General features: G+C 44.6%; 1 protein-coding gene across 2 annotated transcripts in view; it reads right to left on the bottom strand.

Moving 5' to 3' along the window:
- The window catches only part of RNF38 (ring finger protein 38), a 125,808-nt gene that overhangs the window by 59,055 nt on the left and 49,648 nt on the right, over nt 1-17,105 (bottom strand). For both annotated transcript variants that reach the window (XM_077345574.1, XM_077345575.1), the window contains exon 2: nt 13,242-13,312. In XM_077345574.1, coding sequence (XP_077201689.1) covers nt 13,242-13,312 — 71 coding nt within the window. The remainder of the gene's footprint in view (nt 1-13,241; nt 13,313-17,105) is intronic.

Below are 17,105 nucleotides of genomic sequence, written 5' to 3'. Positions count from 1 at the left end.
CACTCGTTCTCCTCCCTCCCCACCACCCCGCTCTCCGGCTCCGCCTTTTTTTTCTGGCCCCGCCCTCCGCCTGCCAACCAGAGGCACCTTCCTTTGTTTTAGCCTCCGTTACGCAGACACAAGCAGATGGTTGGCTGGCTCTACGTCAACGCAATGACGTAAGCGAGTCAAGGTTCTCCGGGAAGTCTTTTTTTTTTTTAATAAACCTGATACAGCGCCTGCGCACGTGGTTAGGAAAGGGTCTTTTTCTCTTCAGTACTTTCCGCTTCGGTAATGTGTTTTTTTTTTGTGTTATAGTGTACATTTTGGCAGCTGCTGCTTCCTCCTTTCCTGGCTGAACTGCCTGCCAGGCCCGACCTCTTTGCAGCAGATGGAGCCTCCACAATCAGAGGCAGTATACCTCGTGCAAAGAAGCTGGGAGGTCTAGTCTCTTCATTCTCTTTATCATTCTCAGATTACAAAACCTCAAGGCATACCGACAGCTCCTCCACCCACACAATTCAGGAAGTTAAATAACTCTGAGATGTCAAAAAGATGGGGGGGGGGGGAAGCATATAGAGAAAAACGATAATTAACCAAATCCACACAGGAAGACAAACAAACTGACAAGTTCCTATTTTAAGAATGTTTTTTTCACTCAAGTTCCTATTAAGAACATTACATATGTAGAAGATGTTTGCAACATTGTACTATTTTCATGATACTTCCAGCATAAGCTGCCCTGAGCCACAAAGTAGGGTGGTATATAAATATAATTAAATAAATACAATCTCCTGTTTGTCAGAACCAGGGGTAGTCAAACTGTGGCCCTCCAGATGTCCATGGACTACAATTCCCAGGAGCCCCCTGCCAGCGAATGCTGGCAGGGGCTCCTGGGAATTGTAGTCCATGGACATCTGGAGGGCCGCAGTTTGACTACCCCTGGTCAGAACAGTGGAGAGACCCTTTAATGCAGCCAGGCAGCTCGAAGCCAAGAGCCCTTTGCATCCAATACCACAGCACCTGGACCCACCCTTAGTTCATTTCCAGGTCTCCTGTTAATTGTGATGAGCAACAGTTGTTTGCACCTGTTTGTTTTTAAAGTCTACATGGGAACTAAATTTTGAAGTGCAAGTCTTGCTTATCACAACTCAGCTGGACTTGTTCACTAACAAAGTTGTACCCATGCAATCATCTGTGATGGCTTGTTATTGTGATCTAATCAGCAATATCTTGGGTTCTAGTTTTGTGTGCAGTTTTCCACCACCTGCACCTCTTTGTCTGGGTGCGTGGAGTCCCCTAATTACATGTAGGTTGCTTAATTCCCCAAGGTACTGTGATTTAGACAGTTTAATTTTTAAAATGTTAAGAACACTAGAAAGAATCAGGTGAGCACTGAGCTTGTGGTGTATAATTCCCTTTCCCCACAAATATTGAACTGCCATCTAATAAGATATTCACTTTCAAGAGAGTCTGAGGGTTAGGCTACATAGGGGACTAGTCACCTAGTGTGTTGTAGAAGGAATATTCAGCCCTTAGAGAAGTAAGTTAAAGAATGCTGAATACCATTAGAACAAAAAGCCTTAACGAGATTTCTTACCAGCATAATAATCTGATTCAAGCTGGTGTATTAAAAAAAAAAATTGTGGGAGGGGTTACTTTGGTTCTACTTAGCCTTTAGCATTCTAAGCTTGATCTTATGATATGATTGCTTCAGAAGTCAAAACGGCACTTTCCCAAGTATCTTTTCAAAGAAAAAAGGCAGGGTGTTTTTTAGAAAAAAAAGGGATGGGAAAGAAGCATGTCATGTACCTGGAGGGAAATATTATTTAAAAAATATTCATATGGTTGCTTTTTCCCCAGACACCCTGGGACCAAAGGCAGTTAAGTCTTATGTAAAAACAACACAAACAGTTAAATAAAACACAGCATATTCCAGATTTTTTTTAAAAAAACATGCCCCAACTAGCAGATTCAGGCTCAGGTTACCCCAAGAGCTCTCTGGAACACTTCTGCTTTGCAGCCTCACTGGCAAACAGAATAAGACCTCTTCCAGAAGGTTATGCCAGAGACAAGGGGCGGCCACCAGAAACAGCCCACGCCCAGACTTCAGCACAGCATGCCGTAAGCAACAGGGTGGAGCCGATCATAGACCTAATAATAAAAATGCCACCCATGACATCTATCAAGTTACAATTATATAGATGCCAATTCTTAGCCTAGTAAATTTCTAAAGCTTGTAGGGCAGCTCAGCAAATCATTACCACCGAAGAGATAAAGCTAGAGGTATTTTTTCCTTACTCGCCTATATCGCTTGCATCTTCCTTCCACCTCTGAATTTATAACCACACAGGTTTAGACGCTCAATAAACATCGTATGTCAAGTGGCAGTTGCAAGGTAAGAAATGCCACATGTGTAAAGAGTCAGGATTAACCTTCCTTGGTATTTCATTCCAGATGGATCTCTCCCTTGGGGAGGAAAAAAAACACACACACACAATTTTAGGCATCAGCTGAGTTTTTCCTGCAGTTAAGCTGAGCACAATTTATAGTCTTGAGCACAGCACATCCAGCGGAGAAGGGTGTTGTCAAATTCCCTCAGGTGAGCTATTTGTGACCAAGGCCGAGTCACCTTGTAAATTACTTATGGGCCAAGCCTCAGAATAGCTGTACTAGTGCAAAAGTCCATGACTAACAGCAACAGAGGAAATGAGCGATTCCTAGCACTCCCCGCAGATGCAACCGTGTCACCCGTTTCCTGATACTGCATTGGCACTCACATTCGCCACTCAAGCTGATCCATCAAACTGGAGAATCAGTGATGAGAAATGGGCCTATTTTTAAAGGGCATCGGGCAAACCTCAAAAGGGTGAGAAAGCCTTTTATTGTCAGAGGTCTGCAAAGCAGTTTTAATTGGCAAATTATGTCCTTATGTTCACACACCACAACTCCTCTCAGACAGAAGCACCCACTTCCCAGATGTTCTCTCGTTTATTCATAGCTCACGTTTATATCCTACCCTCCTTCCAAGGAATTCAGGTTAACATGTTTAAGGCAACGTTGTTGTTTTTTCTTATTCACAATGTGTGTGTTGGCTTTCTGTAACCCCCTTTGGCCTACCTGAAGGAGTTTCTAAGTGGCTTACAATCCCCTTCCCTTTCCTTTCCCTACAACAGATACCCTATGAGGCACATAAGACTGAGAGAGCTCCAAGAGGACTGTGACTGACCCAAGGCCACCCAGTAGGCTGTTTGTAGAGGAGTGAGGAACCAAAATTGGTTCTCTGGATTAGAGGCCGCCACAAGCTGGCTCTCCTGCGAGAACATGAGTGTCTTCATGGTCCCAGCAGGGCTTAGAAAACCAAATCTCCTGAGTCCAGTGCTCTGATCATGACACTGGCCCTCATCACCAGCTGTTTATTTAATTATTGACAGTTTTTATACTACTACTGCTGCTGCTGCTGCTGCTGCTGCTACTACTACTACTACTAGTAGTAGTAGTACAGCACCACCTTGATTGGAAAATCTGGTGAGAGCAAAAGCAGGAGGAGACACGAAGGTGATCTATTTTCACAACTAAACTATTTTCATGGTCATGTCCCCCCACTGAATCAGATAACCCATCACTAAGTAGAAGAAGAAGAAGAAGAAGAAGAGTTGGTTCTTATATGCCACTTTTCCCTACCCGAAGGGGGCTCAAAGCGGCTTACAGTCGCCTTCTCGTTCCTCTCCCCACAACAAACACCCTGTGGGGTGGGGGTGAGGCTGAGAGAGCCCTGATATTCCTGCTCGGTCAGAACAGTTTTATCAGTGCCGTGGCGAGCCCAAGGTCACCCAGCTGGTTGCATGTGGAGGAGTGCAGAATCGAACCTGGCATGCCAGATTAGAAGTCCGCATTCCTAACCACTACACCAAACTGGCGTAGTTAGATGCCTGGTATTTATTTACTTCATTAATGCAAACCTCCCCCTCCTCCACAGCAGTGACCCACAACAGCTGACACAGCCCCTCTATTCAGTCTACACAAAAATCCTGCAAAGTAGATTAGTCTCAGAGTGCGGGCGTGGATTTACCCTCATCCATGGCAGAATGGGGCTTTGAACCTGGATCTCCCAAATCTTACTCCAATATTAACCCCCACACCAACATTCACTCCACTGTGTTGACCAACAAGAATTATTCTTTATCTGTTGTATGAGCAGTTCAGTCTCTTTACCAGATTTTTTAAACTCAGCATCAAGGCTAACCAACAAAGTTGCCACTGCTGGCTTTGGAAATCCTGACCAATCCAGAGAGCCAGTTTGGTGTACTGGTTAGGAGTGCAGACTTCTAATCTGCTGAGGCGGGTTCAATTCTGCACTCCCCCACATGCAGCTAGCTGGGTGGCCTTGGCTTCACCATAGCACTGATAAAGCTGTTCTGACTGAGCAGAAATATCAGGGCTCTCTCAGCCTCACCTTCCTCACAGGGTGTCTGTTGTGGGGAGAGGAAAGGGAAGGTGACTGTAAGCCGCTTTGAGACTCTTTCGGCTAAAGAAAAGCGGCATATAAAAACCAACTCTACTTCTTCTTCAGTAACATCAGGGCTCTTTCAGCCTCATCTCCCTCACAGGGTGTCTGTTGTGGGGAGAGGGAAGGGAAGACAAATCTAAGCCTTTTTGAAACTCCTTTGGGTAGAGAAAAGTGGCATAGAAAAACCAACTCTTCTTCTTCTACATTGTCATGGTTGTAGTTCTTGAGGAGATGGAGCATAGTAGGCATTGTGATTGCATACAGTCTGCCCTCCAAAGCTACATTTCCCCCCAAAGAAACTGGTCTCTGTGGACTGGACATCAGCTATAATTCCAGGAGAACTACAGGCACCACCTGGAGGTTGGCAACCCCTTTCAATCAGCTGTTTTAGACGTCTGAAAACTTAAAACAAAAATATAAAATGTGCAGATGGAGTCTTCCTGTACAATGAAACCTGCAACTCCCACAAAGCTCACACAGTACTGTGTGGAAAGGTGGGTGATGGATTGGCGCAGGGCAAAGGACGGGGAGGGGGAAGGCAACCTGCCCAATTTAACTCATGAACTCCCCACACAAGTGGCTGCATTTCCCCCTTGACTGCCACAGAATAAAATTCTATCTAGGTAGTGTAAGTGAATACAACAAAACACTCAAAGGCAGGAACAGAAAAAGCTCGCCAAGCCGCCGAACCTTTTCCAAAACAATTCAAGCAGCATCCCAATCACACACTTGATTTAGGGACACACATAAAGAACAAGTACCGTGCCTCACTGCACTCACGGGGCATCCTGATTGTTCTTTTACTTCCACAACACAGAGGAAACTGAAGCGTGACACGCATGTGGTCCAGAACTACCCTAGCAACTTCTAAGTATTGTCAGGGGGAGGGGAGGGAGACACGTTATGTCTGTTGGAACATGCCGCTCAAAGTCTAGCTCATAATAAGCTTTCGACACCGGAGCAAAGAGGGAGCCAAAAATACCAAGGTAACAGCTCATTTTGGGGATTTTCTTTCTTTCTTTTTGCTGGCAGATGCCGCAGACGATAGAATTATCTAATGCTGCTTGACAGTCACCATAGGAACCACAGGCAGTTATATTGGTTCAGGTGGAAAGAAGAAGTTGCACTGAATAGTGTATTGGGAAAATACCGGAAACCGGTCCGATGAGACACTGTTGGATAGAGACAGTGCTACACACACACACACACACAGGGGGCTAGGACTATTGCATTCAGGAATACAACAGGTGCTAGATTTGAGGGGTGTGTGTGGAAGAAGTCTGAATGCCCTCCCCCTTCCCCCCGGATCTGGAAAGGCGGCTGTTAGGGAACTCACTAGAAGGGGCAGCTGTCACACAGCAGGGATCTGCAGCCACCGAGCCTTGGAGGGAAATGGAAGGAGTAGGGGGTGGTCAGGGATGGGGGACGGAAGGCGATTGGCTGGCCGCTGGACAGACAGGCAAGCTGGTTGGAGGAGGAGGTACTCAGGGGTGGGACAGCCACCCTGAGTGAGTGTTAAGTGCTGAGTGGCACTTAAGCCAGAAATATTAAGTGGAACAGATATTTGCTTTGTAATTGCTTTTTAAGTGCCGGGAATTCATTCAAAAACATTTAGGATCCTTCCAGATCCTGCAAGTTCATGGGTGGAGGGAGGGGTAAAAGCAGCCATTAGTGAAAGAGCCAGGTGAGATGGCCCCAAACTGCTGTTTCCCAGTATGCAATCTTCTTGCCCAAGTTGCTGGTAAATTGAATTGTCACAAGCTTTCACAGCTTGAGTCCACTGGTGGTTGTGGCTTTTCTGAGCTGTGTGGTCATTGTCTGGTAGTTTTCATCCCTGGCATTTCACCAGTAGCTGTAGCTGGCATCTGCAAAAGTAGGGCATGGCAAGATGGGAATCTCTCCGTGCCAAAGTGTGAGGTGTGTGTGATGAATTGTCAGTGACTAAAACTACCACATCATGGCCACACAGACTGGAAAACCCACAACAACCTGCTGGTAAATTCTTACTCCTTAACTCAGGGGTGGCATCAGCATATGGAGCAGCTGCCAGGGCTCACTGCCCCGGAAGAATTGGTTTTTATACCCCACTTCTCTAGCTGAAGGAGTCTCAAAGCGGTTTACAATCGCTTCCTCTCCCCACTACAGACACCCTGTGAGGTAGGTAAGGCTGATGGAGCCCTGATATTACTGAAGAAGAAGAATTGGTTCTTATATGCCGCTTTTCTCTATCCGAAGGAGTCTCAAAGTGGCTTGCAATCACTTCCTCTCCCACAGTAGACACTCTGTGCGGGAGGTAGGGCTTTATCAGTACTGTGGTGAGCCCAAGGCCACCCAGCTTGCTGCATGTGGGGGAGCGGGGAATCAAACCTGGCTCGCCAGAATAGAAGTCCACGCTCCTAACCACTACACCAAGCTGGCTGGCGAGTGGATAAAGCATCACTTGCATGGGGACATATGCCTTGCTTCCATACCCCTCTTTTTCAATAGTACACAAGTTATAAAACATTTTATAAAATCTGCCACCCCCACACCCTGTCTTGGCCCCTACTCTCTCTACCCCATGCCATTACCCTCTCTTATTATTATAGCTAATATAAGTGAAGAAAGCAAGCCCAACTCTTCATTTCCACATCAAGGGGAAGAATGACTGCCCTGAGCTGCTTTGGAAATTCAGTTTATAAATCATCCATCAAATAAATAAAAAGGTCTTCAGTAGTCACAAGCAATTAAAAAAAAACACTTTGCTTGCCACCTATGAAATGAGAGCACAAGAAAAAGATTCAGGTGGCAAAGATAAGCTAATAATAAATACTGCCGTCACTTCCACTCCCTGTATACGCTGAGCGTATATCCTGAGGGACAGCGGAGAGAGAGAGAGAGGCCTTCTCCCAGAACAACAGCTGCAAGAAAATTATGTAGCCGTGCAAAACTCTGCCTAAATAAAGAAGGAAAGTCGTGTTAAAAAAAGGAAATCGCCAGGCACGTAAGAATATCTCCCAGTCCACTATTAATAATTAGGGTACAGAGCTGAAGCAGTCAAGCATCTGTCCGGCAACAAAAATAATTCACTGAGAAGGAATGAAGCAAGAAACAGACTGTGAAAGCCATGGGGAAACACACCAAATTTGCTTGCATGCATTACAAGGGGGTGGGAGGAAGGTGGCCAGGAGCAAACAAGGTCTGGGTGGGGGGCTTTCTTTTAAGTTCTATTCTTTAGGCAGTGGTTTTCAAGCTCTTTACCTGCAGGGCCCCCTTTCCATATCAAGGAGGTCACTGGATATTGTAACTGCATGCAAGAGGGTTGGGGGGGGGGGAAGAGGGAGAGTTAACAGTATTCTCTTACTCAGGTACATTCAGCATCTTAATGTTTGCTTCTCTGTTTAGGAACTCCACTATTCTGTTACAGTCCATTTGCCTGCCAAAACCCAGAATCCAGTCATCAGCGTACACCTAAAATAAAAGTACCATGTCTACCTTTGTGTTTTGTGTACACATATGACCGCTTCTCCTCACTTGAAGCCTTGCCTTATGAGTATTGTGTGTAAAGAAAACCAGAGCTGCATTAAGATTTCTCAGGCCCTAAGCACACTGGTGTGAAGTTTCACTTAGTACACGACCTAACTGAGAAGGGCATCATAGAGATGGATGTCTTCAACAGAAGACATGGCGGCTGGCATCCTGACCACGCCTCTACCAAGAGACAGATTTGAAAAACTGCAAACTAAGCTGAAACTTGAGAACGCTTGCATGGGGTGTTAAGAATGGGGTGTTGGATATTGTAATTCTGTTTGCAGAGGAGCTGGGAAGGAAAAGGTTAAGAGAATTCTCTCATTTAGGTCCCACCCTCTCATCATTTAGATGCCGAGCCTCTTTTGGTCATTGCCTGCTTTCTGTTTTTCATCTTATATGGGACTTATCGTCTTCTCTCTCTGACCTGGGCTGGGAGCTGTGGAAGGTTAACCTTTTTGAAGTTAATCTGTGCACAAGTTAAATGTACCAACAATGAATATGTCAGGTAAGATGTGCTTCTGTTTGTATAAGTTAAAAAAAAAATTACTCTTGTTACCCTGGGAGTCAGATCATCCTTATAATTTGTTTGAACAGCATTTCCCCTTAACTGAGGACCAGGGATACTGAAAAACTTCTCTGCTTCCAAGGAAATTGATTTTTTAAAAACCACTCCTGAGCATCTGTCACATATCCTCAGCACATTCTAGGACGTTTTCTACAACTGGGACTTCAGTTCTTATGAGATACAGATTGTATCGTTCATGTTTCACCACCCAGTAAAGTAGATGTGCCCCTTTAGAGTAAAGAGAGACATTCCATAATGCTGCTACATAACACTGAGAAAGACAAGTTCTCTGTAGGAATGCTCATCAGCCACTGGTTCCGATCTCACTGAGACAAAGGGCCATTACGCATACATATCTTAATGCAGATTTTCAGATCAGTATGCCTTTAATCTTGACTTCGGATTCTGTGCCCACCTTATTCACCATTCTTTTCCTCTAGTGCAGGGGTAGTCAACCTGTGGTCCTCCAGATGTCCATGGACTACAATTCCCATGAGCCCCTACTAGCATTTGCTGGCAGGGACTCATGGGAATTGTAGTCCATGAACATCTGGAGGACGACCGGTTGACTACCCCTGCTCTAGTGTATTTATTCTGCAACTACATTTCTTAAAATGCAATTTTCTAAATAACAGTGGGAATGTCATTTGTGGTGTGTGTGTGTGTATGTAGGGTCTCCAAAGTTGTTTTTTTTAAATTACACAATTGCCCTATTGTCACTACGCAACAGCATCCAGCACGTGGCTTCCATTTAAATCCTCATGCTTCAGATTTTGTGAATGCATTTTAGCAGTAGTTTATTGAGTTTGCTGAAGGAAGGAGAACAGAAAGGAATGCAAGCAGGGGGACTACGACTTGATGTTGAAATTGACAAGACTTTTTTAAAACTGATAAGCAGCTGCATTGTGGAGCCCTAGGGCAGTGGTTCTTATATTTGGTTCTTATCAATTGGGGTTGTCTGGCCCCTTCAGCGGGGTTGCCAGGTTGGTGGCTGCTGCCGTGGCAGCGGCAGCAGCAGTAGCAGGCAGCGGCAGGCGGGTGCTGGTGGTGGAGCCATGGCACTGGCCACCTCCATATTGCTTTGCGCCTGTGTATGCTGCCTGTGCGCATGCGCGCACTGCCCCCCCCACACACAGTTGGGGTTGCAGCATTACAGCAGTTGAGAACTGCTGACGTAGGGGATTCTCGCTGGGCTATTAGACATCTCATAATAGAGGGGGACATGTTAAACATACGGAATGCATGTTAGAACCCACTAACACTGGCAATGCAAGCTGTGATCATTGGCAACGGGTATGTCTGTGTGCGCACACATGCCTGTGCAAAATTGACTGCAACTCCACCATGCTTTCCACATGACTGTAATGTGTATGGGGGAGGAGTGTGCTGGCAGAAGCGCTGAAGAACTTTTTTTATTCTTGTGACACTAAATTGGAAAAAAAGTCTGTGTGTGTGTGTTTTCGCCAATGCCCTAGCTTAGCTGCCTAGTAATGCTAATTTCTTGTCCTTTCTTGCAAATGTGTGTGGTTATCTTTTGCATCTCTAATTTGATCTTGCACACTGGTTGTAATCTTGGCAGTTTTTAAAAGCCTGTCTTGTGCAGATTGAAATCTGTCTTCCAAATGGATTGATCCCAAACAATTCTTAAGTTCAGCAGTTTGCAGACGATCCATGTGGCTCAATCACCATTTTAATGTTAGGCTTCTGGAGAATATCAAAATGGTTCCCCCCCTCAAAACTCTGTTCACTAAAATAGTAAATGGGAAAATGTTTCCAAAATTTTAAGCTTCCCTCCCAGTGTCTGTCTGTTTCTTTTTACATTTCATGCCAATTTCATTCCATTCGGATGACCACCCCCCCCCCATTTTGTTTGCATGCAGCACTGAAATATATATTTTACACTGGGAAGGGTGTCATTTGTCTTCTCTGATCCCCATTTCAGGTCAATACCAGCATGGAACAAAACTTCTCGCTGCTCCTTTTAAACTTCTCCCCATCGTTTTAGTTAATTCTGAGACTAGTGATAGGCTCATATTGTTAGATTCATGCTACCTGTCAGTACCGGGGGGGGGAGCTTGTACATCAATGAAGGGGGGAGGATGGCGGAAGATGCAGCGTGGAATGACCCTGATGTGGGTGGGGGAGTGATTTTCAAGGGGCAATAAAAGTGTGGGGAAGGGAGTGTGCTTTTGGATTACCTTTGACTTGGAAACAAAACAATGGGGAAATTGGCACAAGAGCATTCTCAGAAAAACTGGGGAAACTGTAAACTGAGCACTTAAAGAGGAAAAACAATGCAGAATGGCAAAGAAAACCCAATGCACATGCACAGTGAAAGCAAGGGGAAACATCCATGTGTAATAGGCCAAACCTTCTTGGGCATACTGGACTTGTAGCATAGGGAAACACAAATTCCTCTCCCTTTCCTCTAAAAACAATACATTTACAATTATCAAACTAGTGTCTAAATAGCCTCATTTTCACATCTTCTATTATCACAAACAAACACTAAATGTACTTCTGCCTAATGTTAAAAAAAAAAAAACAGTTTCACAAGCTTGAAAAAATTTCCTATCTGTTGTCACCTCAGGGGAATGTTACTAAAGCAAGGTTTTTGTGCTTTCCAGAAAGCGGAAGGGAATGAAACTTGGCTCCTTGACACAGAAGCCATTTAATCTTTAAAAGATAACATGCCTTTTCATTTACACGACTCATGCTGTTTTTCTATAGGACAATAGCAGTTGAGCGCTACACTTAAGTCAAGGAAAGACCAACAGTACGGGAAACTACAGTTGTCAGGATGGGCGAGCTAATTTTCTAAGGCTTCCATCATACCTTTCAAGTTACACAAGTATTCTCCCCTCTCCCTCCAGATACTCTTCTATGGGGAGATGACCTTCATTTAAACATGTGCAAAAATCCGTTATCATAGTCTGCAAATTTATGAATACGAGGGGAAATACTCTTCCACAATTCCTAGAATTTTAATTCAGGATTTACTAAACCATGCAGAGTTCAGCATTGTTGATGGATTCTAATAATTTTTTTATACAATTTAAAAATATGAAAAACCCTTAGTGTGTTACTGTATTTCAACAGTATTTTCAGGCAAAATCCTACTCTTGAAGAACAGAGAAATCTGAACATCAGTAATCCATAGGTGAATATATCCGCAAAGCTGGATTGAGACTCGACTTGGAAGGCAAAACAAAGACCACTGTCACTTCAGAGATACTAAAGGTAAAGGTATCCCCTGTGCAAACACTGAGTCATGTCTGACCCTTGGGGTGACGCCGTCTTGCGTTTTCATAGCAGACTCAATATGAGGTAGTACCTTCCCCAGTCATTACCGTTTACCCCCCAGCAGCAAGCTGGGTACTCATTTTACCGACCTCGGAAGGATGGAAGGCTGAGTCAACCTTGAGCCAGCTGCTGGGATTGAACTCCCAGCCTCATGGGCAAAGCTGTCAGACTGCATGTCTGCTGCCTTACCACTCTGCGCCACAAGAGGCTCTTTCAGAGATACTAGAGAAATGTTAATGATACTACAGATCTCATGTCCTTGAGAGAAAATGAGATTCCAACTATATTTTTTAATTAAACCAAATATCCACCAAGAAATTAATATTAATGGCTCTTCAGTAACCTCCATGCTAGAAGAGGCTGAGAATCTCATCAACCCCTCCCCCGCTAAAAGCCCTATTGAGAACAAATTAGCATAATGGCACAAAAAAGTTCACTGGTGCACGGAGGACGTTCAAATCAATACACACAGGAGAGTATCGGCCAGGATTGCCTTAAAAACAGAAGGGGTGTGTGCTTCTCTTTAAAGCGGCATTATAATGTAGGGATGTGATATCAGAAGACCTTCCAACAACTCCTTTTGATTTGTGGGCAGAAACTGAGATGAAGCCTGGCATGCAGAGACTACTTCAAGTTTCAGCCAGAAGTTACCTGGGATGCTCTAGCATTCAACACTCTATGGTTTTACCACAGAGTTTTTGCAAAACATTAGTTTCTTCCTGTGTCATTTCTGCTTTTAAACAGGAAGTGGTGTAGGCATGCTGATGTGACAACGCTTTAGGGGTTTGCTTGGTGCGGCCAGGCACCCCTATTATAATGTCCTCTATACGTTGCCTCGGTGACCGTGACAAGATTCATGCAAGTTCAGGCCTTATAATCCAAAAACAGAATCACCAAGAGCTTGGGGCCTTTTCCCAATTCCCCAACTATGTACAATCAAAGCAAAAAAAGAATATTCATGCATGCACGAGCCTTCATTTCTAGATGGGCTAATTGATCAAAGCCTCCCAAAATCGGACTGACTGACATTAGAATGCTTGTGGTTTGAAAACTGAGCCCCAGTCTTGAAACATTTAAAGTGAAAATGAACCATCCCACCCCCGCATTCCTCACGTTCCATGAGTCAAAAAATGATGTAGCTGTATTCTGGGGGGCAGAAAGAGCAAGAAAATCCTTTGACCACAAGTGACCAATAATGACCAGCAATAAATTTGACTTAAAAAAACACATTGTGTTTCCAGAACACAAGTATGCCTTTTCCATATAGGACAACACTAATCCAAGGAAGTAACTTTTAAAATTATTTCACAAATAGGGTCTTCCAATGAGAGAAAATTGACATCTACTGAAGACAGTTTCTTGTTCCTCCCTTACCTTGTCACTATCATCAGTACAGATGTGGTCTTGATGGATCAACTGGCATGGAAAGGAAGCACTTACACCACCTACAAAGAAAGCAGGGAAATAATTAAGATATTTGGAAAGCATTAATAATATGATCAAGGCCAGGCACATAAGCTATGGCCTTATAATTAGGATGCAAAGAATGCGGACATATTTAGTTAGAAAACAAATTTTGACTCCAGATTTCTCTATCTGCACTTGGCCGGGAACTTAATATACACAAAGAAATCTAACAAGTTACGTAAGTTGCTGCACTTGAAACACACACACTAAATGAGCCTTGGCAGGAGACACAGATAAAGTATTGATGAATGTAGCAAACAAAATTTGAGTCGAAAAGCACCTTTATGACCAACAAAGCTTTGTTCAAGCTTGTGAGCTTTCGTACAAAAAGTTTACACCTCACCCCTTTTCTTAAAACTCCCTTAGGACTTAGAGTTTGATAAAGGTGTGGTGTGTGGGTGTTTGTATGAATATACTACTCCTTTATTATTTTATTGTCAATAAAGACATTTTGTTTTATTTCTGAACTGCTTCTTCACATGGGTTTCCCCTAAGGCAATGGTTCTCAACCTTGGGGTCACGACTCCATTTGGGGTCACTTGGCCCCTTCCTGGGATCACTAGGTTGCTGGCGGCAGCAACCTGCAGCGGCAGCAGTGGTGGGTGGTGGCAGAGGCGCCAGCCCGCAGTGGCAGAGCCACGGCACTGGCCGCCTCGATTGTTGTGTGCCTACGTGCACACACACACCCGAGCATGCCACCAAAGCTGGGGTCACAGCACCTGTAAGGTTGAGAACCACTGCCCTAAAGAATTGGAATTCTATATACACACAGGAAAAGATCTGGGTTGCCCCTCCTCTTGCTAAGCTAATTCCACCACAATTAAGAGCATTTGGGTAACAGATACATGTGGCTCTTTTGGACAATGTTAATTGCAAATGAGGCTCTCAGGATCCATCACTGATTCATGATCTTAAAAAAAAAGTAGTTTCATCTTCAAAGTAAATACAATACTCCAGATGCTCAACCATCGTCCCAAACTGGAGGCCACGTATTCTTAAGATTTTTAGTATTCTTTACACAGAGAGACATTTCTACTTCATGAATTACTTTGTGATGGAATCTAGAGTTGGGAGTGTCCTGCATAGTGCAGGGGACTGGACTAGATGACCCAGGAGATCACTTCCAACTCTATCCTCCAAAAGATCCCCATCGGCATCCAAGTATCATCAATGAACTACATAAGGCAGCTTCACATACCAGTTGCAACACATGGTACGCATTACACCCATTTGGCAAACACTTCAGTTATGGCAATTATACATTTATGACAATTACATATAAATACAACTCTAATTATTACACAGAGCCATACTACATTTGCACAGCAGCCCAGGTCACTGATCAAGCCGCACACCGTGAAGCTGTTGTGGAGGGAGTTACACATTTCAAATGCTTTCACTGCCTCAAGTCAGAACTTCCAATTTTCCCAACATGAATACTGTATTGTCCATTTAATTTCTTATAAACTTAAAGAGTTAAACCTCCAAATCAATTTGTCCAACCTATTGAGTAGTACAGAACTAACTGTATATACTTACAGATCCAGTGCGCACACGTGCGCGCACATGCGCACACACAATTTTTGGGGGGTATACATCACTGATTAATAGTTTTGCTCCCATTCTTCTTGCCCAGAAATGTAGAAGACAAATGAGCATGTCATTCTCAAAGAATTATGATCTCCCTGAAAAATGCAAAGCCGCTACTGGATATTTCATGTGTCAATCAGGCAAGTGCTTGTTTAATATGGCACTTGCAGGGTATTTGAAGGCAGATTACAGTGATGCAGCTTTTCTGTTACAATGACACACAAAGCAGCTTACATCAGGCAGGAAAAGTCAAAGGCAGCACCACACAACACACCAAATCAACAAATTTGCAAAAGGAAAAACTCTACATGACAGGACGGCAGTTACAAGCCTTCTCAAAATTCTACAAAACAGTAGACATTTTGCCTTGTCACTAATGTTTGAGTGACACTGCTGAAAAGACCCTGGCTTGGATCCTACCTATTGCTTACACGAATCTGGAGAGCGCAGATCCCCCTTGCCACTGCAGCCCAAACATCTCCCCAAAATGCTGACCTTGAGGGATGGGGACAGCCCCTCAGGAACAGCTCAGAGGGAGAATCTGAGGTCTGCTTAGGGAGGTGGGAAATCTGAAAAAACTGACAACCTCCTTCCTTCTTGCACAAGTGTTTTTTTTTCCAGGTAGGATCCAACTCTTTTGTCTTGGAGACGTTCCTGAACCTCTGATAATGAGACCACAACGAGCAGGAGCCCCACTAATAACCATCCAGAGACGGCAATCCTTGAGGTAATCTGGACTCATACCATTTAGAGCCCTCAGTAACAACGCAACCACCTTGAGCTAGGCCAAGGAGCCAGCTGTGAGCCAAGCAAGCTGAATATCTGCTCCACATGGACACTATCCATCTTCACAGCCACATTTCTGGATCAACAGTAGTGACTGAATCGGTTTTTAGTGCAAGCCCACACGGAACCCACTGCAATTGACTTCAGGCCATGGGTTTTGCTATTGACCTTGCCAAATGACTTGGCACGTTAATACAAAAGTAAAGACCAACTACAGCCAAGTGAAGCAGCATTGTCCCATCTTGGAGATTTTTAAAATTATAATTATAAATAGTGGGCAAAATGCTTAGTGCAGCAATTCACATTAACAGTCAAGTCAGACTGACAAGCTAGGGCCAAAACGAAAAAAGTTATTTCATGGCCTGTCAAACATAAATTAACTTTCACTCTTCCTGGCTGTCTTGGTCACGTTCCAATTAGTGAGCATCTGTCCCAGTCTTGTTTTCATGAAGAACAATATTCAAGGCCGGCATATACTTGTCAACAATGAAGGATGACACGACAAACTCACCAGCGACCTTACGCCCTTTGTACCTAATTTTACTTTGCCAATGCTTTCTAAAGTTCATTTGGACTTACTGTTTCTCCTCAGATAAATGACATATTGAACAGTATCAGAATACAGCTTGGCTTGGATTATATCATCATCATCTGTAATCTGTAAACCGCTCCTGTGGAGCGGTAAAAATAAAACAGTAAGGGCTAGGTGGGAGGAGAAAGGGTCGGGGCGAGTACGTGATAAAAACTCGGAGGAACCAATCGGGAGCCGCAAAGCGGCTCCCAATTGGCCCGTCCGAGTGTCACTCCGGGGCCAAGTTGCCAATTGGGGGCAGCGCACAGCACAGCTCTCCATTGGCCACTTGTCCCATCCTGGACTCCGAGGTGAGTTGACTGGGGAAAAGGAGCTCTTCTGCTCTTCTGGGCGCACTGAAGCCGGGACCTCGGAGGGGAGGGGGAAAAGCTATCAGCATGGTGAGAAAAGCAGGCCCGATGCCTCGGAGGAGTGTTGGGCCTGCTGCTTTCGCCATGGCGCAAACAGCGGGCCTGCTCCGTCAGAGACGCAGTGGGCCTGCTCCTGTCGCCGCACCAAAGCAGCCAAATCCGGGGGGAGGGGCCAGCAGTGATGCCGCGGTGGGGGGGCCCGCAAGGAGCCCTGCGAGCCTCCCAGCCCGACCAGCACCCATGCTAGCGCCCACTGTATTTAAAAAAACAATGGGCTTTGCCCCTAGTCCTTTCATAAAACTGGAACCAATTAAACTTTTCTGAACAAGCATGCAATCTCACCATCCTAATATAAACCAGCCTTTCTCAACCTTTTTTTTTTTACCACTGAGAAAGCCATGAAACATTCTTCAGGCTTCGAGAAACCCCAGAAGTGGCAGGATCATTCAGAAT

The sequence above is a fragment of the Paroedura picta genome, chromosome 7 (genome assembly GCF_049243985.1).
Source record: "Paroedura picta isolate Pp20150507F chromosome 7, Ppicta_v3.0, whole genome shotgun sequence".
In the NCBI taxonomy this organism is placed as follows: domain Eukaryota; kingdom Metazoa; phylum Chordata; class Lepidosauria; order Squamata; family Gekkonidae; genus Paroedura; species Paroedura picta.
The sequence above is the reverse complement of the archived record's forward strand: the minus strand, read 5'-3'. Positions and strand labels throughout refer to the sequence as shown.